Source organism: Pipistrellus kuhlii, unplaced genomic scaffold, assembly GCF_014108245.1.
Source record: "Pipistrellus kuhlii isolate mPipKuh1 unplaced genomic scaffold, mPipKuh1.p scaffold_m20_p_9, whole genome shotgun sequence".
NCBI classification, from domain to species: domain Eukaryota; kingdom Metazoa; phylum Chordata; class Mammalia; order Chiroptera; family Vespertilionidae; genus Pipistrellus; species Pipistrellus kuhlii.
Window position 1 is genome coordinate 45131171 of NW_023425595.1, and position 27555 is coordinate 45158725.

The 27555-nt window shown below is 35.6% G+C and overlaps 1 protein-coding gene across 3 annotated transcripts in view; it reads right to left on the bottom strand.

The window, feature by feature from the left end:
* NOX4 (NADPH oxidase 4) overlaps positions 1–27555 on the bottom strand; it is a 143418-nt gene that overhangs the window by 41100 nt on the left and 74763 nt on the right. For all 3 annotated transcript variants that reach the window (XM_036427453.2, XM_036427454.2, XM_036427452.2), the window contains exons 12-13: positions 24946–25006; positions 4195–4276 (exon numbers count right to left, since the gene is read on the bottom strand). In XM_036427453.2, the coding sequence (XP_036283346.1) occupies positions 4195–4276; positions 24946–25006 (143 nt within the window). The remainder of the gene's footprint in view (positions 1–4194; positions 4277–24945; positions 25007–27555) is intronic.

Below are 27555 nucleotides of genomic sequence, written 5' to 3' on the forward strand. Positions count from 1 at the left end.
TACAATTTGAACACTGGGGAAATAGTACTCCCTAACACACAGGGAAATGGTAAGGATTAAATGAAATAGTGCATGTAAAGCACTTAACACAATTCCTGGCATGTGAAAGTTTTCACTAAGTGTTATTATTTTTATTATGAATGGAAATAGTTTAGTTAAATATACTAGTACTGTAGACATGAGATGGAACAAAAATTATTGAAGAGGGATGGTGGTTTAGAAGAAAATGAACTCAAAACTTTCTTTGAGGAAAAAAGAAAGATAAACTGGAGAATAGAGGAAATTAGGAAAGGTCATTTGAGACTCTTCAGTTTAAGGATATTGCCCAACATGACTGATGAAAGCCTATTTAAGCAGCCCATTGGGAAGGACACTGGGTTAAGACACTGCTTTTATTGCTCAAGCAATCAAGGTTGTTCTTTGGTGTCAAACCAACCCCAACAGGAACAGCTCTGAATTTGTCTTAAATAATAGTACTCTCTCTCTAAACAGTTCTGACATTAAACATAAAGACAACTTGATCTTTATGAGAACCAAACAGAGATATGCAAAATTTCATTCCTGTATTTTCGCAGTATTTTTATACATATAATGTTTAAACTTGCCAGAGTGAATGGATTATGTTTTGTTTGCCTAAATGCTAAAATAACTGCAAGTCACTTGTGAGTAAAAGTCTGCCAAATGTCCTAAACCATTTTATGTCTTCAAGGATAGGGATATCTGCAGCTACCTTCTAGTCTAAATGCATTTCAAACCTAAGTCCTTCAAAGTTACTAACAATGACACCAGCTAAGGAATGATCAACAAAATTTATTGTTTCATTAACTCCATTTATTCCCTCTAATTAATAAATCAGCATTTTCTTCTATTAAATCACTTGCCTCTTTCTGCCTCTCATGAACACCACCCCTATTCACTCTCTCAGAATTTTCATGTCACATTGTCCTCAGTTACATGCTGATTAGAATGGAAGTGCCTGGCTTTAGCAATGGGTCAAGTGCAAGCTCACAAAGGTAATAATGTGATTAATGAACAATTATGTTTTAGAAAAATGTTTCCAAGCACCATTGAAAGTATATTTTTTAAAATGGCTTTCCCTTAAAAATGTGGGTGCGAACACACACACCACACACACATTTCAAGGTCAAGTTTGTTCTTCATGATTATTTTTCCCTATTTATTTTTTATCTTTCTCCCTTTTATATAAAGAATACCTTTACCTTTTACTGTGTGCCTTTATCTATTAGGTGTCTCTTGGTAAGATGCTTTAGGTTATAAATACTATGAAATACTATGCTGACTAGAGAATCCACCCCAATTCAGATTAGCACAGTCTCTTCATCAGCTACATTAACCAGTGTCTAGCGAGTCTCACGGAAAGGTTGGCTACAATATGCTCTGTGAATATCACACTGTGACGCTACGTAACTTAGGGCAAGTAACTTGCTTCTTCACCCATGTTTTATCTCTTAAAACATATCTCTCACTAAGCAAGACTATATTCATAGAAAAGATCTCAGAATAAATAGCTATACTGTGCTGAGATAAAAGCAAAAAATAATAACGGTTTGATTAAATGTTCAGCTTCCCAGAAATTTTTGTGTGTCACAAAATGTGAAGTTTTGTGTGTCACAAAATGTGAAGTTCCTCTGTTTTTAGTTATCTTCAGTAATGAATAAATGAGATTATACTTGAGAGTGAATATAAATGAGAGAATAAAGAGGATATTTAAAAGGATAAATAATCCAAAATTTGTTTAAATTCGCTTGAGACATACCCAAATCCCTGCCCACTTGTATTTGTTAATTGGCCCTTACCATAGCTCTCTCTTCTCTTTCCCCAGCAATTTTCACCTGGGCATTTCTTCCATGCCCATGCTCTTCCCAGGACCAAGGCAACACTTCCTCGGCACAGCACAAATAGGATTCTATTATCTCCCCTCTCTACCACTAACACCTTCTAAAATTCTACTGCCAAATTAGACATTAAATGGGTAATGGGAAGATGTGAAGTTTAATATTTAACTTAAAGAAACAAACTCTATTTAATTTAGAATTTTTATATAAATATTACTCAGACCCAGAAATCTTTAATTAGCATGCTTTCAAGAACTGAACATCATAAAAATGTTAAATGGTCACCAAAGCAGTATGTCACATTAGCATTTAGTGATAATTTAGAAATAGTGAATAAACTTCCCTATGTATTAATAAGGGCAGGTTGACAAAAGTTTAGCTGATATAAAAGCTATTTTCCAAGATGGATCAATAATCTATTTCCCTAAGATTCTATAAATGGGCAAGCCTAATTGCATAATTCTGTATGCAATTTTAAATGAATAATAAAACCTGCAGTTAGAGTAGAGTACTCCTATGTGTAAGCTGGGTTTTTAAGTATTTTTTGTTTAATTTATTTAATCTTCATAAAACCACCAAGTGTAGGTTTTGTTAACACCCCTTTGCACACAAGTGGAACTGGGGCACAGAGGGTTAAGTTGTCTCTGGTCACATCAGCTGGTGAGTCCGCACTCTCAACTGCTGTAATATGGTGTGTGAGGCATCTAGAGATGATTTGTTTTCTTTTAATACACAGATACCAAAAAGAATATATCTACCCTAGGAGCAGACATTGGCAAAAGATTGTCACATGGTTTCTCTCTTAAATATTAGAGTGGGTCACATCACTATCCAAAAAGTAACCTAAGAACAAGAAGCAAACATGTAAGGTCATGCAGCTAAGAAAACCTAGGGAAATAGCAGCAAACAGGTCACCAGCTGAGAAACCACTGTGATTCCCCTTTAAGCAAAAGTATCGGGCAGATTGTAGCCGAAGAGGCAGAAACGCAGGCATCAGTGGCCTCTGCAAATAGCAACCTTGGGGAAAATGCAGATAGGCATGTGTCAATCACTTCAGGCACCTCCATCTTCCCTGTCAATATGCACATGGAAGAGGAATGTATTAATACCAGGCTATCAGGCCCATGTATGTCCCTGTGTATTGTAAGGGCACTGGAAGATTATTGCTAGAGATTAAACAAGGATTCATATCTAAAACAATGAACAAATCATTTGGATTCTATATTTATTTTTGTTTTGAGAGGTAAGTAAATATTATTAAAGCTAAGTACCCTGTTTCCCCCAAAATAAGACAGTGTCTTCTATTAATTTTTTCTCCAAAAGTTGCGCTAGGTCTTATTTTCAGGGGATGTCTTATCTTTCCATGGGGCTAGGTCTTATTTTCGGAGGATGTCTTATTTTCGGGGAAACACGGGTATTAGGGGGGAAAGTTATTCTAGAAAGAGAAATTCAGTAAATACTTGAATAAACTGCCCAACCAATCAAAGAAGGATTCAGTTAGCATAGTGATTAGTTTTGATGAAAAATGTGTGAACCAAGCTTTAGCTCTTTAACTTGGTGACCTTTCCTTTTTTTTTTTTAAATGATATTAGTTTATTCATTCATTAGCCTCTTGCATACTAGCTAGTAAAGAGTGTCAGACATTCATAGAGGAGAGGGAGCTTGAAGCTTCCCCAGGAAGAATCAAGATAGCAGCATCTGTCAGCCTTTAGAAAGAGGATGCCTAATTGAAAAACAAAAACAAAACAAAATCCCTGGTAACTCCTTATTCTCTGGAAAGATGAAGGACTATTCCTTCAACCAATAAGTACACCTTGTGGCATCTAAGAGAGTCAAGGTCTGCCCTTATTGAGAAAGGGCCAGGAGATAACCCTTCTCATAACTATAAAGACAGTACAGAGGAATCTGTGGAAATTGCTAAAATCACATCTAGCACATGGGTATTTGAAAGCCACTTATTACAATATGAATAAGTCCTTTGCATTTAAAGAATAGAAACAGGAAACCAGATGGACACTCAGAATGTCTGTGTCTGTTGATACAGCATCAAGCAAAGAGAAACACACGGCCAGACACTGACGCAGACAGTTTGGTTTGCACTCTCAACAACTCCCAGCCACAGCTGGCTGCACTTGCAAGCAAGTCTTTTTTTCTCTGACCCAGCTGTGCAGAGCCTGGGACATTACATTGCAAAAGATGCCCACAGTAATTAGGCTAAGTTATCCTGGCTTTTTCAGAAATCTTAAGAAAGAACACATTTTGTCTTTGTCCTCCAAAATCTCTCCCAGTACTTACTTGCCCACTCCCTTTTCAATACCCAGTCACTCCTATTGCTTACTTGGGATATTTTCTAGACTGAATGAAGGGCAGAATCTCGGAGTCTTGACTAGATGGAGGAAGTAGTAAATCTCGAAATCGTTCTGTAAAAAGAAAAATGAACATCAAGCTGTAAAAAAAAGTAATTAAAATAATTTCAAAATAGAGTTATTTCCTCTACTTTCACATTTGTTAACTATTTGACTGTGCATCCTTTATTAGAAGCTTACTCACTGTTCTCTATACTACTAAATTATATCTATTTCACTTTAATGACCATGTCTTTTTATGATTAAGATATCACAACTGTGAATATAAAAATATCAAGTATTTGCTAGTATTGACCAATAAAACCTTATCATTGAAAGATTAGATGAAATATATGTAACCAATAAATATACCAAGGGATGCACAATCTCATTAGTAATCTGTGAAATGCAAATCAAAATAACACACCATTAGATAGCATTCACGTTCCATGGCATGCAATTGATAGAAATTACTCTCACAAGATCAGGTGTTAAAAATGTGAATCAATGTGAGCTTTCTATGTTTCAGGTGGTCCTGCAAATTAGCCCAGTAGCTTTGGGAAAACAATTTGGCCTTATCTTTTAAGTTAAGGGTTTAACCCTTGTATACACTATGACCCAATATTTCCATTCTCAGATATGTACTCTAAAGAAACCTTCAGATATGTCTCAGGCAGCAACTAAAAAATGTTCATAGCAGCTCTGTTCACAACTGCACAATATAAACAACTGACCTGCCCATTGATAGGAGAACAGACAATTTGTGGTATACTCACACAATGGAATATTAATTGAAATAAAACTGAACGAAATCAGTTACAAATAAAAACACAGTGAATCATATTAGTATGATGTTGAGTGGAAACTAGCAGCAGAATACATACCGTATTTTTCGGACCATAAGATGCACTTTTTTCCCCCCAGAAGTGGGGGGGAAAAGTCCCTGCGTCTTATGGTCCAAATATAGCCTACACATATACTTTTAAAAAAAAAGTTTTTTTACTTGCCCGGCTCTGTGTGGTCTCTGTGTGCTTGCCCGGCTCTAAAATGGTTCTAAATGCTGCTCTTTACTTTACAGGGTTGATTACATGTGTTTATGACTGTGATGTTGGGTTTTAATGCACATAAAATATTTTAGGACACTATTTGTTTCAGAATCTTTTTTTCTTCATTTCCTTTCTCTAAAAACTGGTGCGTCTTATGGTCCGGTGCGTCTTATGGTCCAAAAAATACTGTATATAGAAGAATATCATTATTTTGTTGAATTAAATAAACAACAACTAAGCAATGTATTGTTCAGGTATGTTATATATGAAAAAACACACAAACAAACCAATGATAAAAGGAATGATATACACAACTCAGGATAATAGCTACCTTTTAGGCGGAGTAAGGGAATTAGTTAAAAAAGAAAGGTATAGCTATTAATATTTCACACGTATTAACTGTAGCATCATAAATGAGTGAATGAATGAGTGAATAAAAGCTAGGAACTGTCCCATGATGATATTAGCCCATGAACCAAGAATTTGATTAATAAAATTCTATCCTTATACAGTTGGTAATGAAGAGAGGAAGGAGGAGGTGAAGAGAGGGAGGAAGAGAAAAAGGCAGTGAGGGAGGGAGGAAGAGAGAGAAGTGAGATAAGGAGGAAGGGAATGAAAAATAAAAAAGGAAGAGAAGGCAAAGCGAAGAAAGGAAGAATCCCCAGTCCTACCTTAGATGTAGTTAGACTATACAGTTATCTGCACTGTGTAATCTACCACTCTAATACGGATCCCATGCATCTAGCACTAGAGCTATTCCATAACTCTAGCACATGTGTCAAACACAAGGCCCTCGGGCCAAATCCGTCCCGCCAGGCCTTGCAATGTGGCCCACACCGCGCTGTCATCACTGCACTCCGCTGCGTTTCCATCACAATGACAGTTTATGACTGTTCAGTAAACCATTCGGCCCGCGATTTAGGCTGGATTTTAGATTTTGGCCCCTTCTCTGATTGAGTTCGAGGCATCCCTAATGGGAGGCTCCCCTGATCCCGGCATTCTTCCTGTCCTCCTACCATATCTGGAATAGATGTCCCTACTCTACTCCTAGTATATGCAGTGCTTACACTCTTACAGAATTTATCACACTACATATTTATTGTTATATGGTAGATACATATTCTAGGATCTATGGTACAATGTCACCAAAATATGGAACATTATCTGGTGCATTCACATTAAGGTCTAGATAAGTGTTAGCTGAAAGAATATTTACAATTACCACTTTTTGCTGCATGCAGAAAACTGTTAAAAGGAATAATATTAATCACAGCTTTAGAAGAGCCCAAATGCTATCAACCATGAGAAGCAATGGGACCTGTATTTCAGCTGTGACAATCACAACATCAGGCTGAGACAGAGCGTAACGCTGAACTCCAGGCTTCAGTCAATCTGTCCCTAACTGAAGGTGAGCAATTTCCACAAAATACTGAAAATCTACAGTTGAGGATATTTGCCATTTCCCAGTTACCGAGTAGTTAGATGTTACACATTTGTGAGCATCATGGCTACAAAGAATGGCTGAGAAACAGGATATGGATCTTTATTAAAACATGCTGAATCCGATATTTAGCTGACTTCTACTGTTCTTTGTGTTTTCACCACTCCGACAGTTGGTATAAAACACTTAGGGAAGAACTAAAAGAAAATCTAAGACAGATGGCTTTACTTCCGAGTTCACATGAAAATACAATTTATTTTTTCTCTTTTAAAAAGTATACTTACTTTTTAATTTGAGTTCATATTTTTTAAAAATTAAGTTACATTATTGACTGATATATTGTCATTTTTAATCAAGAGAATTAAAATTAATTTCAATGAAATATCTAGTAATTCTGATGGTACTTTTCAGTCTACTTTCCAATGTATGTAGCTTTTCATTAAATGAGTTATTTTTAGTGTTTCTCCTTCTCCTTGTTCCCTTCCATTTATCCCCTTTTTAAAAAGAGTCTTCTAAAGTAAAGCCCATGACCTAGCACCAAACATGATGAATTTTATAAAGAACTGTTAAATCAAACAGCTATATTAAATATAATATATCTTTTGTTGTAAATAATAAACATGAATTAAAATGTTACTGTGTGATTCCCAAACTAATTTTAATGCAAAGAAAAATCAGAAACCTTAATGAAAACAACTATAATATTAAATAGCTATAGGTTATTCCTTATTTATATAATCACAAAATACATTTGAAAGAAAATCTCTGAAGATAACATTTCAATGATAGGACTAAAATAAAACAAGACAAACAAACAAACAACTCCCCCTACATACACAGAGAGCAAAAGTGGCAAATAAGAGGTCATTTATAAAGCTACCCAAATTATGAAATCTATAATTATTCCTACATTTGAAACATCCTTTAATCTGAATATCATAAATGCAAGGAATACCAAGAGAAAATGAAGATCCTTGAGTAGCTATCATGATTGTCAAAAAATGTTTATATATATGAACAGAAAAGTTTATAATAAACTTTATATATATATATATATATAATGCTTATATATATATATATAATGCTTATATATATATATATATATATATATATATAAACAGTATCTTAAAATTATGTCCTTTTATCTATTTTTTAAATTAAATTTATTGGGGTGATGTTGGTTAATAAAATTATGTTTCAATATATTTCTATGATGTATGAACTATATTACATTGCACTGTATGCACCCACCCAAAGTCAAATCATCTTCCATCACCATATATTTGGCTCCTTTTATTTATTCTTTACCATCCCCTACCCCCTTCTCTCTAGTAACCACCACACTGTTGTCTGCGTCTATGAATTTCAGTTTTATATCCCACATATGAGTGAAATCATATGTTTCTTAGCTTTTTTTGACTAATTTATTTTGCTTAGCATAATATTCTCAAGGTTCATTATTGTTGTCTCAAATGGCAATATTTTTTTTTAAATATAATTGTATTGATTTCAGAGAGGAAGGGAGAAAGAGAGAAACATCAATGATGAGAGAGAATCATTGATTGGATTTCAGAAAGGAATGGGGGTGGGGAGAGAGAGAGAAACATCAATGATGAGAGAGAATCATTGATTAGCTGCCTCCTACATGCCCCCTACTGAGGATTAAGCTCGCAACCAGGGCATTTGCCCTTGAGTGGAATGGAACCCGGGACCTTTCAGTCTGCAGGCCGACACTCTATCCATTGAGCCAAATTGGCTAAGGCTCAAATGGCAGTAGTTAGGGTCTTGTATGTCAGGTTTGTCGTTCGTGACTTGCGTGCTTTCGTGAAGGGTAGTTAGGTATGGGCTGGAGAGAAGAGAGGAGAGCTATCTCTCTATCTATTCTCTCTCTCTCTCTCTCTCTCTTTTTGCTTCTCTTTCTTCTTCTTTCCTTTCTTTCTTTCTTTCTTTCTTTCTTTCTGTGCGTGCTTCTTTTTCTTTCTTTTCTTCGTTTCATTCCTTCCTTCCTGCCTGAATCCTTTCCTTCCTTCATTTCCTTCCTTCCTCCTCCTTCCTTCCTCCCTCCCTCTCTCCCTCCCTCCCTCCCTTCCTCCCTCCCTCCCTCCCTCCCTCCCTCCCTCTCTCTCTCTTTCTTTCTTTTTTTCTTCTAAATCCTCACCAGAGGATATTTTCCCACAGATTTTTAGAGAGAGGAAGAGAGAGGGAAGTACAGAGAGAAATGTCGATGTGAGAGAAACACACCAATTGGTTGTTTCCTGCATGTGCCCCAACCAGGGCCATAGTCTGGGAGGAGCCTGCAACCAAGGGTGGAACTCAGACCCTTCAGTCTGCAGGCCGAAGTTCTGTCCACTGAGCCAAATGGCTAGAGCTCAAATGGCAGTATTTCATCTTTTCTTATGACTGAGTTTTATCCCATTGTATATATACCACATCTTCTTTATCCAATACTCTACTGAAGAACATTTTGTTGTCTCCATGTTTTGGCCATTGTAAACAATGCTGCAATGAACATAGGGGTGCATATATTTTTGTGAATAAATGTTTTCAAATTTTTCTACCTGAAAATGATGTTCTTTTAAAAATTTATATTTTTATTATATTAATAAATTCTTAAATGTGGAGACTTAACTCTATCTCATATCTCATAAAGACAGAATGGTTTATTTGTTCATGAGAATAAAAATAAATGATTAAAATTATTCTTAGAAAAATCCAAATAAAAATTGTTCATAATTCTTACATTAGTCCTTCTGTAGTTTCTTAGATTATGCCTATTATCTATTTAATTAGTATCCTGTTCTTTATTGGTTCATAGGAATAAAAGCCAAATAAATTGATGTTTCATTTGTTAAATAGCAAAACTTTAAAAATAATACTGTTCTCTTAAGCAAAATGTCAACCAGAGGATTTGCTTTCTTGGTAAATCAAAAATCTATTCCTTAAGAAAATGGTAGTTTTTCCATTACTAGGGCTAGGTCCATTCACAGAGCTTCTTAAAACAATGCCATTAAAGCCTCTGAATGAAAGAGAGGATTTTCTACATACGATATTCTGATGAGCCAATTAATGACGTGATGAATGTCTGAACAGGATTTCCTAACAGTAGGAGATATATCTTAATGAACACAAGCTTTTGTAGACTTTCACCCACTCTTCCTTTCTTCCATTGAATCAACAGAATGATTCTGAGGCTACCAGAACTGGTTAATATATTGCACACAATTACATGAATTTTGGTTCCCCGAACAATCAATTATGAGACATTATACTTAATTATTTAAAAACAAAGGCAAGGAACATAAAATACTCTCCAATTTTAATCCAACTGTTTTGCACATTTACAGTGACAAGTTCTTTATTTTCCCCTTTGTGAAAAATGCCCAGCTGTAATCCTCCTCAATATTCAGAATGTAGCAAATGAGATAAGGATTTGCATAACATGACAAAAAGGTATGCAAATATATTCCTGGGCTGAGAATAAAATAAAATCTTCTTGCTACCACTATAAAAAAGAAATAAAGAAAAAGTTAAATACAGAATCTAAACTAAGATTAAGATACACATTCACCCTACCTTTGCAATGCTCATCAGCCAGTCAAAAGTGAGTGTGCAAATTAACCCAACAAAGATGATGGGTTAATTTGCATACATTGGTGCCTAGCAGCTGAGGGTGGGATGCTTGTGTCGTCGCCATGGCAACAACACAGGTATTCCACACCCTTCCAGCCACCTGGGGCCTCTGGGCAGCATGGGAAGGTGGAAAGGCAGCTCCAGAAGTGAAGGCGGTGCTGGCAGCCAGGGGAAAGAAGGCCCATTCTTGCACGAATCTTTGTGCATCAGGCCTCTAGTTAAATTATAATTTACAAGGTCATCCACCTATTTGAATTATAAGGACCTTATGGTCAGTCAGTCAACACCAAAGATCTTTACACATCAATCCATTCTGATCACTGCTTCAGCCATGCTGCCCACTATGGTAATCAACTCTATTAAGTGCTTCCTCTTAGCCTCTGCCTATTAGAAACCTCATCTTCTCCACTGCATTCAAGGAGCCGGCTTTAGTGATAGCCTCTTTCATTTGTTATTCTCAGCCCACAGTCAGCCACCGTGGAGCTTTTCCAGAGTTCTAGAATGTCTGTCATTAATATATTTCTCAAAGCTGCAGTGAAAGAATTCTTCATGAGAATTTAGCTAAGGTGTTGACAAGCTGTCATAAAATTCTCTCCAGCATTCCAGTCTCTCTAGGATGTTAGATAACTTCATCTACAATGACCTAAGAATTCTATTAGCATATTCACCAAAGAGTCGAGAGTGAATATGTCTAAGGATTTCAGAAGAAAAGAAAAAGGGACCCTGGAATCTATCCACTGGAAGATTTGCCTCAGTGGATAGAGTCTGCGGACTAAAGGGTCCCAGGTTCAATTCTGGTCAAGGGCACATGCCCAAGATGTGGGCTTGATCCCCAATAGGGGTGTGCAGGAGACAGCCAATCAATTATTCACTCTCGTCATTGATGTTTCTATCTTTCTCTTTTTGAAACCAATAAAAATATAATTTAAAAGAAGAAGGCATTAACTTTTGTTTTATTGATACTTTGTTTGTATTTTGTATAATGCTTATTTAAGAGTAAGAAATTTTTAAAAGGTAGATGTGTATAGCCCAGCAGGTGTGGCTCAGTGGCTGAATGTAGACCTATGAACTAAGAGGTCATGGTTTGATTCCCAGTCAGGACACATGTCCCAGCTTGCAGGCTCCATCACCAGTAGGGGGAATGCAGGAGGCAAGTGATTAATGGTTCTCTCTCATCATTGATGTTTCTTTCTCCCTTCCTCTCTGAAATAAATAAAAAATATATATTTTTAAAAAGATAGATGTGTATAGTATATTATCACAAACATAAAAGTATCTTCAGTGGTACTTGTGACTCACAGTCTCTACATTATGGCTGTCTGCTCCTCTACTGATGCAAGAAACACACACACACACACACACACACACACACACACTAAAAGAGAAGGTACAAATTAATTTTCTTCATAACATTTAGAAAATACTATTTAAATATATCAACAGAATATGCACATCTAAAATTTATTTTTTCATAAAATATTTTTCATCAATTTAGGTCCTTAATATGCTAAAAGTCCAGGAAAGAACACATATGTGTTATCAAAAGATACATACACTAAAAATAAATAAGTTCTATGTGCATACTCCAAGAACCCAAAAGAACAGAACAAGCAACTTTGCTTGGATACACTGGTAATTAAAAATAAAAGAATCAGCAAAGCTTTACTTTTAAAAAATGAAAGGAACTAAAAAAGAAGTCCTGATACATGGTGCTAGACAAAGTGAATAATTTTGCTAACATTTTTGCTGCTTTCCATATATTAATATCTATGGCAGAGAATTTGAAATTAGTAGTAAGACTAGAATTTTGAGAAGGAAATGTTATTGATTAAACCATCCTTCATTTATCCACTCTCAACAAACTTTTAAGAACCTATTCTTTGCTACACCCTATTCTCAAGGGCAGCCTTGTTTACAAGGAAATGTCAGCACAACAAAAGAATAGAAGTGCCATTACAGCTACTTATAAAAGAATTTAGAATGTAATTACAAAATTACTTGAAAAGGGAACGAAAAGCTATTCTAGGGATTCAAAGAAATTAATGGTTTGTCAAAATGTGGTGTATTCTTTTCCTTAGGAAAAGAAATATGCACACTAATCTTAGAAAACTAAATTACTTCAAAAAATAAAAAGCAAAAGAATTAAAGAGCAAACTTGGTGAAGAACATCTAAACCAACTAGAAAAACATAGAGTATACATTTTCATTTTCTGAGAAGTTTAAATCAAGTGAATGTTCTTTATCACCATGGTAACTCAGTATTGAACAACAATAGTTGCTATTTAAAATACTTTAAAAGCACCCTTAAAGGTATTCAAATTAATACTATTTTAGATAAATCAAAAAATCTAGTTGCAAAATAACATTTCCTCCAAAAGACATAGATAAACCTTCTATTGATAAAATTTAAATGAAAATTGACTGCAATTCTAGGGGGGAAAAATCAGCTCTGGTTATTAAAAAAAACTATCTTCTCCATAACTATTGAGGTCAGTGTTAAAGAAATATAAAATACAGTGTCATACATGTCTTACACAAGAAAAAGGAGAAAAAAACCACAAGACTGCGCTTTGCAACTCAAGATAAGAACCTGTTGTGCATAATTAACACATAACCAGAGCTAATTAATGAATGAGAACCTTAATAGGAGACAGAAACATAAACTTAAAAACCTGTAGTTGGCACATATCCTCCGCCATATTCCCTGTAAAGTTTGCTCAATTTTACCAAAATTAATCTATTATCATTCCTACTGTATGTGGAGTTAAAGGATTCATATTCAAGAATTTATTTCTCTGAAAAGCATTATACAGCTTCACATCAGCAATGAGCTGAGAAAGGAGAAAACAGCTACTTCAATGAAATATATTTTAGGTGAAGAAACGAAAAGCCAGATAAGCTGACTGACTGGCTGAAGGTCATACAAAACCTCATAGTCCAGTGTAATTTTCACTGCATCATATTGCCTCATTCGGTACTCTTTTTTTCACTCCTCCTCCCTCCCTTAAATTTCTTTTTGCCTAAGGATTACATAACAGGAAAACACAGCAGGGTCAAATACAATCTGTATACCTCCACAATTGGTACTGTTAACATTGTAAGGTCTGAAGGTAGGCATGCAGTAACACACAAAGGAAATTTATTTAATGGATCTTTTTAATTTCAGAGGAAGCACAGCGATAAAAGTCCATTTCTTTAATACTCATTATTCTGGCTCCTACTTGTTAAACATCCTATTTTTTAAAAAATCAAAAGCAGCTTTTGAAAGAACCCCAGACTTCTTGGCCTCTGAATACATCAGTGAATCAATGTCTATTGCTTGCTTTCTTATAAAATATAAATTCTCTTCTGGTTGCCACTGAGGCTAAACTACAACAAAAATTGATGGGGGGGGGCAGGTAGGGAAAAGAACAGAGTTTCAAGGAAAGTGAAAGCAAAGAACAAAGGTATTTTTGGATAGATACATTATGGCTACTAAGCTTTCCACAATCCACCTCTTAAGGAAAATATTATATTTTCATTTGTCACAGCAAATGCACATTTCTAACAATGTAGGCATTCAACAAAAGGAACCCTTCAAAGTGATCCAGGCTCAGCTTGATGCTAATTCAATTCCTGCTTTCTACATAAACCCTGAATACCTGCTGCGTGCACATATTCAAAAAGAAATAGGCAATTTTATCCAAAATCCAAAGAAACTGGAGGTTTTCTTTTCAGTTTTTATAAAGTTCTAACCAAAAACACTGGGCAAACAAAATCAACAGCATATGATGTGTGGTCCTTTGAAACTTAGCAAAACCAACCATGAGCCCAAACCTACAAAATGGTGGATTAGGGAAAAGCAAACATATGAACTCACTTCCTTTGTTAGGTTGTTTCATTGAACAAAATTGGGTTTTCTTGGACCCTTCTCATTTTTATTTTTATTTTTTTTTTACTTAGGCATTCCCAACGCCAAGGACTGCTTGTCCTTCCTTTAGCCTACACCTGTCCAAGACTTAAGGGCCAGCTCAGATTCCAATTCCTTAAAGAGGCCTTCTTAGTCTATGCCTACCAGTAATAATCAGTTTCATTTTTTTAATTTCAGCATAGTAAGGTTAGGTACTGGAACAGAGATTCCTTATCATATATATATATATATGCTTTTATTGACTTCAGAGAGGAAGGGAGAGAGATAGAAACATCAATGATGAGAGAGAATCATTGATTGGCTGCCTCCTGCATACCCCACACTGAGGATTGAACCCACAATCATGCATATGCCCTTGAAAGGAATCGAACCCGGGACCCTTCAGTCCAAAGGCCAACACTCTATTCACTGAGCCAAATCTGCGAGGACTGGAACAGAGATTCTTAATCTCCTGTAGAATATAGAATAAAGTCTAATTTATTCATTGTGATGCTCAACATTCTTTTAAAAACATGACTCCATGTTTCTGTGGCCTATCTTCTAACACTTCAGTGTGAATTCTAAACTCAGTTGCATTAATATCAGGTTGTTTGCTAATAATATCATGCCTTTTATTGCAATCAGTGTTCTTTCCTCTTACAGCAAGCACCCTGACCTGCCTAGAAAGCTCCTTCTTTAACCTGTTTTCCAGCGCAAGCAAGTGAACCTTACCATGCTTATATAAATTTTAGAATTTCCTAGAACAGAATATGTTGTTTTCTCCTAAAGAACCCTAATTATATATCCTGGAGAGTAAAATGTCAACATTTTTGTATTCACACCAGTAATGGATATTACTAACAAAGTAAATCTTTGTTAATTGAAAGGTGAACTATAGTATACAATTATTCTAATTAACATTTATTTTAATACTAGTATGATTTACTCTGTTCAAATAGTTTATGCATTTCTTTTCTCAGCTTATTTCCTTTTGAATTGAAGTAACTTTTTATATATTGAAGATATTAATGGGCAATTTGTATATATGTTTCTGTTCAATTCGTTTTTTATTTCTAACATAATTTTAAAATATTTATATAGTTAAATGTACTTACATTTCCATGAGAATTCTTCTAAGGAAAAATGGTCTTAGAGATTGGTGATTATTTACAGACCAGAGGCCCAATGAAGGAAATTCATGCAAGATTAGGCCTTCTTTTCCCCAGCTGCCAGCACCAGCTTCCCTCTGGCACCCAAGACATGGGATTCCCTCCAGCCTCTGGCAGGCACCTGGGACCCAGGCTTCCCTGGCAGCCCTGGCTTCATCTGGAAGGTCATCTGGAAGGATGTCTGGTCTAATTAGCAAATTATGCTTTTATTATTATAAATTAACTTTTAAACTTAAAATACTCAACCTACTTGGAAGTAATTTGTCATTTAAAGATTTAATTTTTTAATTGTTAAGTACCAATTGTTTATTTATAAACTAAAGGCCCGGTGCACAAAATTTGTGCATTCCAGAGGGTCCTTCAGCCTGGCCTGAGCCTTCTCACAGTTCAGGAGCCCTCAGGGGATGTCCAACTAAGCCAGCAGGGGGACATCCTTAGTCCTGCCATGGAGGCAGGAGAGGCTTCTGCTGTACTTGCCAGCTATGAGCTGAACTTCTGGGGATCCACGTTGACCACCAGGGGGCAGCTCCTGTGTTGAGTGTCTGCCCCTAGGTGGTCAGTGCACATCATAGCAACTGGTTGTTCTGCTGTGTGGTCGATTTGCATATATATATATATATATAATAGTTCATATTGATTTATGGAGATTATTTTATCATATGATATGTATTTCCATGTTTTAAAGATCTATATCTAGGCTATTTTCCTTTGTTAACATATTCCTTGCTCTAGTACAGTGGTCGGCAAACTCATTAGTCAACAGAGCCAAATATCAACAATACGACGATTGAAATTTCTTTTGAGAGCCAATTTTTTTAAACTTTAACTTCTCCTAACACCACTTCTCCAAAATAGACTCCCCCAGGCCGTGGTGTTTCGTGGAAGAGCCTCACTCAAGGGGCCAAAGCACCGCATGTGGCTCACGAGCCGCAGTTTGCCGACCACGGCTCTAATATCATAGTATTTACACTATATGCACTTTATAGGAGGCAGAATAGTAAATTAGCACCTACTTTTGCATGAGATGAGCCTGAGTTCAAACCCCAGTTCATTCACTTAATAGCTTCATGTTCCTTGGCACATTATTTAGCCTTGTAAATTCTTAGCTTGCTTATAAATTTTATTTCATTTTACAGTATATTTCAATAGGGCCAGTCCTATCTTGTTATTCAAAATATTCTAGATTTTCTTGTTATTTTTAATTATTTTCTTATGTTTTTTTTTTCAAATAAGCATTAATAATATATTTTTATTTTGAGTTTTTATTTTGATTGAAATTGTATTAAGCCCATTATTTATTTTGGGAAGAATTAACAGTTTCACCATATTCAGCTTTATATCTAGAAACATAACATATCATTCTAAACTATTCAATTTTTTTTAAAATCTTTCATTTTTTTCCATATTATTTTATTCTCAATATTCATTAAAGTTATATCAATTTTTTTTCCTGTGACTTCTTTTTAATATGGAAAACAATAATAATATCACCAAATGAATATATTTGGAGAGGCTCAGGGTATGTGAGAGGTTTTCATTGTAAAAAACCAACTCGTCTAGTTAAATAATAAACAATAGATAATAAATTCAAGTAAAAACCTCCGTTTAAAAATGATTTGGAAAAAATACTGCTGTCTGTTCCTGCCCTGTGGGAAAAGCAGGAACGGGAATACTTATTCATGTACTGTAAATGCATTCACAAACCTCAAAAAAAGATTTTTAAAAAAGGTAAGTTCCCATTTCCACTGGGTTTGGATGGTGGCCCTGGTTGTCTTTTCCACTATGCTCGTTGCCAACTCTGAAAGCCTATGGCTGAGTGCTGTATCTCACCAGAGAGGACCCAACACCCCAGTCCACCGCTGAACAGTCCGCCATCCCAGCACCAACAAGAGATCTGCCTGCTACTTGGCCAGTGGAAGCTCAGAGGACTAGGTCACAAAGGACAAGAGGGGAAAGAAAGGAGGAAAATCACTTGACTATTCTTGAAGGACAGCCCCACCTTTAAAACATATTTTCTTATTTGCTCCAATTGGAGGCATAACTCTCTGCTAGGTATTATCATAGAAAACATTGGGATATGCAAAGTTTTCTGTGTGAATTTTCTCTTTTATTTCTTCCCTCATATTGATGTGGATAGCTGCACCCCAACATGTTACTAGTTTCCCAATTCTATGACAACAAAAATAAAATCACCTTCTACATTTAAGTTCTTCCTCACACACAACAGACCATTTTAACTCTTCTTTACTAACTCCACTAACTACTGTACTACTCAGTCTAGGTACATTTCTTGAGATTCTCTAGCATTTCCTGTCCATTATTTAATTGTCACCTTCAAGTTTTCTCAAAAACCTCATTTTATAGAAGAGTTCCATTTCCCCATACTAATTATATATGTTTACAAAATCCCACTCTCCTTCTCTGTTAAAGTTCAAAAATAATAAAAGAAGTAGTATTTTTGCCACACGCTATTCCCAAAGTTCATTTTCTCAATTGCCTTTGAATCCACAGAAGATAAGCACCTTTCTTTGGTATTAAGATATGTAATGTGTTTGATGTGTTCACTTGGATGACATTAAAGAACCCTGTCTGCTTCATTATAATCCACCAAGTCACAATTTTGCTTTAAAAATTACAATTTGGTTAGGGAACAGGAACTATATTCATTTACTTCATTTATAAAGTGCTTACTTAGCAAGGGCATAAAAAACAAGTAGTTAAAAATGTTTCCCACAATAATGATAATGGCATTAAAACCCTTGCCTTCCTGCCTTCTTTGAAATTACTTAGTCCATTAACACTAAAATGACATATGCCTTTCTGGCCACCTATTGCATTACTGTCAAATTTTTGACACTGCTTGAGAAATTACATTACCAAGAAAATTCCTCACTATTCTTATTTTCCTTCATATTATATAGTAAAATAAAACAACATGGTAGATAATAGAGAACTCAAATTTCTCTTAGAAATAGAACAAATCTTAATAGAAACATAACCATCTACAAAAACAAACCACTTTGCTGTGATAACTCTATTTCCAGGTCCAAAAATTATGTAATATGCTTATTTTCAAGAATAAAAAATAACATTTTTTTATTGGCCAGAAAATTTTGTTTTTCTCCATTTTGGGAGTTGTAAAATTACTAACCTAGAATAAAACTTTATGAATAGTGAATTCCAATCATTTACTAAGCAGTCTCTATATTTTCAGTGACATTATAAGTGAGCTGTCATCTACTAAAAAATGATAGCATAGATTTCATGTTCATAAACTGAGAAACCAAGGAGAAAACAATTTATTTTCTACCCTGAGAGCAGATGGTCATTTAAATTATAAATTTTTCATTTCCCTGACAGAAAAATTTCATTGATTTTTGAGGTTATGAAGAATTTACCACCAACTCATATTCATTGACTGGCTTAGTATAAGTTATGCTAACTTCTATCAAGTTAATTAATTGTCTGCAATGATTTCCACATTCACAAAAGTTTAGAATTATATATAGTGATTCATTATATAAATAATATACACTTGAAGACATGATATGTTAATCCTCATTTGGACCCAGATCTACCTGGATGGATACACAAGTAATTTGCATATGTATTTGCTAACTTCTCTCTCTGCTAATCACAGGCCAAAACAGTATATATTCAATCACTCTTAGAGTTTGGAGGGAATTTAAAAACAGGATGACTTTAGAAATAGCCCATTTGCCATTTGCTTCTTTTTATTACCAACTCTCTACTTTCTGGGTCTCCAATTTGTTCTGTAATCCAAAGCAGTCTATACCATCCCCAACTTTTCCCTTGAATTTTCCCAATAAGATGCTCTTTATAATATTGGCAGTAATACCACTCCCAAAAGTATTGTGTGTCCTAGTTCATTCCCTACACAGAAATTTTTTCTCCTCAGCTTCCTTAACACTATGATAAATCTTTAATTTGCTTCTAACCTGATCTTTCTACTTTCCAATCTGCATAAAGCCATCATGGTAACCCATTTAAAGGGTACATTTGATTTCATTTCTTGTTTTAAAAAACTATTTTTCACCAGTATCTTCAGGAGGAATGACCAAGCTTCTTCTTCTTCTTCTTTAAAATATATTTTATTGATTTTTTTTACAGAAAGGAAGAGAGAAAGATAAAGAGTTAGAAACATTGATGAGAAAGAATCATCGATCAGCTGCTTCTTGCACACCCCCTACTGGGGATGTGCCCGCAACCAAGGTACATGCCCTTGACCAGAATCGAACCAGGGACCTTTCAGTACACAGGTGGAAGCTCTATCCACTGAGCTAAACCAGTTTCGGCTGACCAAGCTTCTTAGCTGGATAATATCACAGCCTGGCCTTCCAACACCATGACATTTTCCTGGCACTTCATAACCCTTCTTGAGCCACTAATTCAAGCTATTTTTCTCCCTGGAATAATCTCCCACTTTTAACAAGTCCTATTTATCTCTAATACTCAGTTTAGCCTGAAAAGTCTCCCAAATCTTCCTCATAGAAGGCATGGAATCCTGCGTTTTGGTGAGCACAGTATTATTACACTTGTTTATGTATCTGACCACTGACCCACTAGCTTGTGAGTTTTCATGAAGGAGAGGATATTCTCTCTCTCTCTCTCTCTCTCTCTCTCTCTCTCTCTCTCTCTCTCTCTCTCTCTCTCTCCCTCCCTCCCTCCCTCCCTCTCTTTCTCCCTCTCTCCTTCCCTCCCTCCCTCTACCTTTCCTCCCCCTTTCTCTGTCCTCCCTTCCTCTTCCACTTTTTCCTTTCCTTCATAAATATTTACATTTATCATGAACAATCCTTTTAATTGGCCCTTGAGTACACTGGTATGCAAAAAGAGATACAAGTCTCTACAATAGGGGTGTCGAACTCAATCAGAGAAGGGGCCAAAATCTAAAATCCAGCCTAAATCGCGGGCCGAATGGTTTACTGAACAGTCATAAACTGTCATTGTGATGGAAACGCAGTGGAGTGCAGTGATGACAGTGCGGTGCGGGCCACATTGCAAGGCCTGGCGGGACGGATTTGGCCCATGGGCCTTGTGTTTGACACATGTGCTCTACAATGATAATGCTTATAGCCTATGGAGAGAATGTGTTACACCAATGTTCACACTTTCAATGTATAGTTACCAATGGAGATAAGTGTTCTTAAGGAAAGATATACAGTGGTGGGAACATTTATAAGAACACCAAAAATTGAGGCTTCTCAGACAAAGTTACTTCTGAGATGTGATTTAAATATACTAGGTACATGTGTGGGTAGGGTGGGCAGGGGTGGTGGAGAGTAAGAACATATGGATAAGGATAAAAATAGGGTGAGAGGAAGCAGGCGAAACAAAAGTGTTGCTGTTGTGTAAACAAGAAAACAAATTGAGTCAAGGTGAGAAGTTGGACAGAGCCAGAGGAGGGAGGCCCTTCCAGGCTATCAGAAGAATTTTTTATCTTTATGCTAGGAGAAATGGGAAGCTGCTAAAGTATTTGAAGCAAGAGAAGTGATTTCATTTGATTCATGCTTTGAATTTCCTATGGCGACAGTGCAGAGAATGGATTGGAGTTGACAAATATAGTGAATTTAATCAATGCTGGTTATTAGTAAATCCACCTGCTTAATAGCTAATCTGAAGAAGTGGATCATGCTGGGGGGTGGAGGGGGGACCTCATAATTATTTTGGCTTGTTTCACTTTAAATTTTGGACCATGTATCCCAATAGACCTCTTGGCACAACTCCTAAGAGCCTCTATGTTTCACGTATCAATTCACTATTTTGAATGGTATATGGCACCTTCTCCCTTCTTCTCCACCATCCTCAATTTTAGTGATAAGAAATAGAATTTCTCTTCTTCCTTCTATTTTCTGCTCTATTTTAAATATAATTTTACATCCAAATTCCTTAGAATTTGTCCATTGGTGCTTTAGCAAATACTTAATAGCCAGGTCTTACATTTTTTAAAACCATACTTTATAGTACTGATCTATTTCTGTGGGATAAATAATCACACTATGAATGATTGAAAGCTCCCAAACTTAACTTTACTGAACATAGAATTGGAAGAAAAGCCCCCGTTGACCCAATAAGCTCTTAGGAGCTGGCTCCACATACCACTGGATTTATCTATACTTACCATCTCCACTTCTCTACTACTTTTATATCTCAATCCTACTTCAGTCAAATTTTGTTCTCAACACTCTATTACAAACACAATTCTCAAGTAAAAACTTCGACATTCAAATGATTAGGTATCTCCATAGTATTTTCTATAACTACTGTGCTTAAACTGAGTTCTAATAAATTCTCTCAGAATAAAAACCAGTGATCCTTGATCTCAGGAGCAATGTTCCCATTTTCCCTCCATAATTATAATACCATTGCTTTAAGGCCAGATAGTGGCACAATTACTTAAGGGTTCTCTGCATGAATGCTTAACATTTTTTCCAAATAAACAAATATTTAAAATCAACAACCAAGAAGGTCTGTAATAATTGAAAAGCAACTGACTGGAAATACACTCTGAATAAAATGATCTTGTTTATCCCTCAATGACATAGGACATGAAATAAAAGGATAAACTTTAAACTATTAAGTATTCCTAATAAATGTTAACATAAATGAGAGGACTTATTTTAATAAGCTACTGACAACCCTATATAATAAAGAGTTAATATACAAATTGACCATCATGCCCTCACATAAGATGGCTGGCCCCATGTGGTCACAAAATGGCTGCCACAAGTGGCTGGCAGTGGAGGGCAGTTGTGGGTGTTCAGGACTACAGGGGAGGGCAGTTAGGGGCAACAAGGATGGCAAGAGAGGGCAGCTGGGAGCTACCAGGCCTGCAGGGGAGGCAGTTGGGGGGGACCAGGCCTGCAGGAGAGGGCAGTTAAGGGTGACCAGGCTAGCAGGGGAGGGCAGTTAGGGACAACTGGGCTGGCAGGGGAGGGCAGTTGGGGGTGACTGGGTGGGCAGGGAAGGGCAGTTTGGGATGACCAGGCCAGCAGGGAAGGATAGCTGGGGGAGATAGCGCCAGCAGAGGTCAATCAGGAAAGCGAGGAGTGGTTAGGGGGTGATCAGGCTGTCAGGCATAAGTGGTTAGGGGAAATCAGGAAGACGGTCAAGCGAACTGTTTGGAGCCAACAGTCCCAGAATGAAGACGGCACAGGCTGGGCTGAGGGACACCCCCTTCTCCAGTGCAAAAATTTCATGCACAGGGCTTCTAGTAGAAAATATGAAGAAACTCAGTAGCAATAATTAGCAATAAGCCATCATGAAGTTTCTGCTTACACTGATGAATTAAATTATACTTTCATTGTGCTTGTTTCCCTTCAGATGTAGAATTCTATCCATTACCATTCATTATTGAAATTAATCCTTACCATATTGATATTTGAACCAGAAAAGAACTTCACTCATTCTTGGTCAAAGGGTGCAAAAACAATTGTGGTTATAGCAAATAGTTGTCATAAGGATTACTGTTTTCAAACTATACCAGTGTTTTTCTAACCCAGTATTATCGTGAGCTCATAGAATGCCATCACATGAACCAAGCCTGGTTTTTAATGACTTAAAGTAGGTCAATACTGCTCCAAGGTCTTTTTATTAATTTGTTTTCCCATGATATCCTATGTTACATAGTTCTTTATTTTGTTCAACTTTTTAATACCAAGCCAGTTGTTCTTTCTATAGACAAAGAATTTTATACTATCATTTTTTTAAATTGTGTGATATAAGCTTTTAAATTGTTCCTCCTAAAATATTTATCTTTTATTATACAATTAGAGGCCTAATGCACAAAATTTGTGCGCTTGCTGGGGGGGTGGGGGGTCCCTCAGCCTGGCCTGAGCCCTCTCTCAATCCAGGAGCCCTCGGGCAATGTTCAACTGCTGCAAAGGCAGAGAGGCTCCTGTCACCGCCCCTGTGCTCACCAGTCATGAGCCTGGTTTCTGGCTGAGTGGTGCTCTCCTGTGGGAGTGCACTGACCACCAGGGGGCAGCTCCTGCATTGAGCATTTGCCCCCTGGTGGTCAGTGTGCATCATAACAATCAGTTATTCTGCTGTTTGGTCTATTTGCATACTAGCCTTTTATTATATAGGATACATATATTGTCCTTTCCTATTTTTACAAAAATTAATTCCTTTTTTTCAATGTTAACTTCTCAACCTGAGCTTACAAATCCATTCCTTCTACTCCCCAGTTTCCATCCCCTCTCTCCATTGACTATCCTCCAGCTTCTAGCACCATAGTCTTCCCTTGATTCTAACTGATCCTACTAGCAAGTTATTAATACTGTATTCATTATGATGCTCCAAATTCTTTAAAGGTTCCCTAGCATCTATGTTATTCTAGGCATTCAAGATCTTCACCAAGCTGACCCTAAGAAGATTTTCTATATTATTCCCTATAACAAAACCTTTGCTTTTGCTAGGCTGATTGACTTACCCTTCTTAAATATGGTTTAATCATTATCTTCTCTGATTTTTGACAATTCTGTGAATTTCACTTAAGTGACCTACTTCTTTCCTCATTTCCCTGACTTTTCAGGTTCAGCTCAAATTGTATCTTCTCTGTGAAGCTTCTCTTATAGCCCTAGACTACATGTTCTGATTCCCTATAGTTTTCATAAACCCAGTTTAGCACTCAATTATAAACATCTTAATTTACATCTGCATTCATGTTTATGCCTGCATCTTTTCCTTTGAGGAATCAATCTAAACAGTCAAATGAATATTAAGGATGAATGTTTCTTTTATCTACATAGAACTCTTAATATAACCTCTCAAATAAAAAATATATATATTTATTGAACAAATGAGTAAAATACTACCTCCAATAGACCTGCTATTAAAAATGACCACTATTTCAGAAATGTAATAGGTGGAAAGGTTATGTAAGGACTGGAAGATTTGTGTGATATCAATCCCAAGTGTTAATTATTTGAAGAGTAAAACCAACTATCAATTTTAAAATAATGCTGTCTAAAACAAAGGAAAAAAATAGTTCAGTTTCCCATTATTGCCAGTACATCTGACAAGTAGGCGGAAACCTGTGATTTGCAAACAGTGAATAATACATTATTAAAATGTACTTCATCTTCTAGAATGTTATGCAATATACTTTCTAAGGCAAGGGAACTCTGGCTTTTTTCATTAACCATGATTATTTTGAGATTAATCCATTTTGTTACATGTATATCTATAGTTTGCTTATTACTATTGTTAGGTATTATTCCATTATATGAGTATAGCACAACTATTTTTTTATCCATTCAGCTGTTAGTAAATGTTTGTGTTGTTTCCAGGTTTTGGCTATTACAAATAAAGCTGCTGTGAAGATTTGAAAATAAAAATTACTAATATCAATATATTATATATCCTAATTCTAAAATGCATCCTATAAGAAGAAAACCTTAATATCAAAACTGTGTAAGAAAACAAACAACAGCGTAAGAACATATATACATTTCCATGCATGCTGGCAATTCTACTACTTAGAAACAAATTATTGTATGATTCATTATTTTCAAAGCATGTATCTTAAAACAATATATTCTACATACCTGTCCAGTCTCCTACTATTTTAAGATGGACCCCGAATGTTGCTTTGGTTTCCGTAGGACACTACAAAAAATAAATACTAGAATCAATTCTGAATAATAATTATGTTTTACCAGGTACGATTAAATTGCAACTTTTAGTCTCATAGCAAGTCCCCCTAATCAATATAAAATAGAAAGCAATGGAATAAAAATGTATATAGATAGTCATTAGTGGAAGTAAAGAGCAATGTCAACTAGTCAATATGACAATATACATTTCTCTAAAAACCTGTAAGTATTCAAATAAAACAATTTAATATAGTCTTAAACTGCTAGTATATCTTACTATAAATCTTTCTTAAATATCTTGTGAGTTAAAATATTTAAGAGGTCACAGCTTTTACTACAAAGGCAGAATGTACACTAAAATTTTTTATGTATTTTTCTCTCCTGATATTATGCTTCACACTCTAACAAATTTTGCAGAAAAGAAAAATATAATTCTCAATGTGACTTAAATATTCCATATCCAAAGAGGAAACTGATATTGAAAGCATTCCATTTCCTTCTATTTCATTCCTTTAATTCTCAGAAGCGATCTGGAGTGCTAATCTCAGAAGATACCTAGAGTGATATCCCCAGGAAGGGGCACTTGGGGAGGGGAGTGAGTTATGGTAACAAAAATAAGAAACAGTATCTGTGGCTCATGTTTATAAATTCTAGAAAACACCCACATAGTAAAAATGAGAGAAGAGTAGAGTTCAAAATAAGAAAATGCAGAATCTCCTTTAATTTTCCAGAATCCCAACCCCTTATTCACAATTCCAAAATTCAACAGTTAAGAAAAATGAGTATTTTTATAGCTTGGTGGCAATCTCTGACTTGAATTAATGGATGGGTAATGATGAGAGGCTAATACTTTTATATAAAAATTCAAACAGAATTATTTCCCTACAGAAATAGCAATTTGTTTAAGAATGCTGCCTTACATCCTACTAGAGAACTTATATAAGGAATGTGATACCCTTTAAAACACAAAATTCTGAATTTTAAAAATACATCTAACTTGTCTGTGACTACCCAGTGGTCATTGAGTACCATGTGCCAAGGACAGTGCTAAGTGCTTCAGTTTCAAAGTCTCACAATAATGCTGGAGAGTTGTCTTTTATAGTTAAAGAAATAGAGTAATTGAAATTAAAAATATTAACTTGCTCAAGATCATAGAACTAGTAAAAAGTCAAGGCAGAGTTCAGATCCAGATGTATCTAACTATTACAACAATACAACAATACTTTAGGTGGAATCTGGGCTGAGTTAAAGCAAAGATGTAAGAAAATGGCAGTGGTTCTGAAGGGCCCTGTGAGAGAGAATGGGTTACATAAAACAAGTCTAAGATCCTCAAGCTCACTGTGGTGACCAATGAACACAGATCAGGTAGGCTGTTATGAGGAGAGGAAAGAAAGGAAGATGAAGATACCATGAAGATATGTAAATGACTTATCACAGAAGGGAGCTTGGATATCAGTGAAAAAAATAAAATGTAGGAATTAATCTTGTGCTCATGATAAATCACAAACTAAAAAGCATATGATCTAATATATGTTCAGAGCTGGGAATTAATGTAACATAGATTTCCAAACTACAATTCTGCAATTAGTGTTTCTACTAGGATTGTTACCACTTGCAGTAATATGAAATATTCAAATAAATCAAATATATACTATTAAAATATTTCATTTATAATTATAAGTGTAACATTTAATTTACATTGTGGTTTTTAATAATCCTGAGCTCAATCAGTATTGTCATTAGTAAATCTCCAAATAAAATGATGTGATATGTAAAAACCACCCACCATTTTTACTTCTTGCTACCTAAGACTAGCCAGAACCCTCTATGCAGTAAAAGTTGTATTGTAGTTTGCAGAAAGCAAGAATCCCAACAGAGTTCCAAGCTTCCAATATGATTGTCCACATGTTACCTGATGTTTCACTCATTATCTTAGGCAAAATGGTCTGTCTTCATGTGACTACATGTATCGATACATCAAGCTTGACTTAATCTGATAATGTATTATTCTAAAGGAAAACATATTCATTTGCCATGTATTCATACCTCTGTTCTATTCTTTCAGTACAGACATTGTAAAAATAATTACATATGATGTTTAACATAACATCTCCTCAAGTCTTGTAGGAGCCTATAAAGCTTCCCCTTCTAAGTTCTGGCCAATGCATTAATATAGCTTTTAACGCTGATCTGCTTTGAAAAGATAAAACACAGTATTGTTTCCCTCAAATTCTTGGGAATGATGCCTTTAGAAATTTCCTGAGACTAGTTAAGAATTAAGAAGACAGATTTTTAAGAGAGACTTTGGCCAATCAGATAGCCTCCAATTTGAAGGGGAGCTGCACAGAGTAACTTGGAACAGTTTCAGTATGTAAGGTTTGAAAGTGACTAAAGATCTCAGAATCACATTTTAGTAGCTTTGCCAAAATAATGTTCATATACACTAACATTGCTTAAGGGACAATGTAGTGATTCTTCAATGTTTTCTTACTAGTTTATTTTTTAAAATGATAAATATATATTTTTAAATATATTTTTATTGATTTCAGAGAGGGAGAGAGA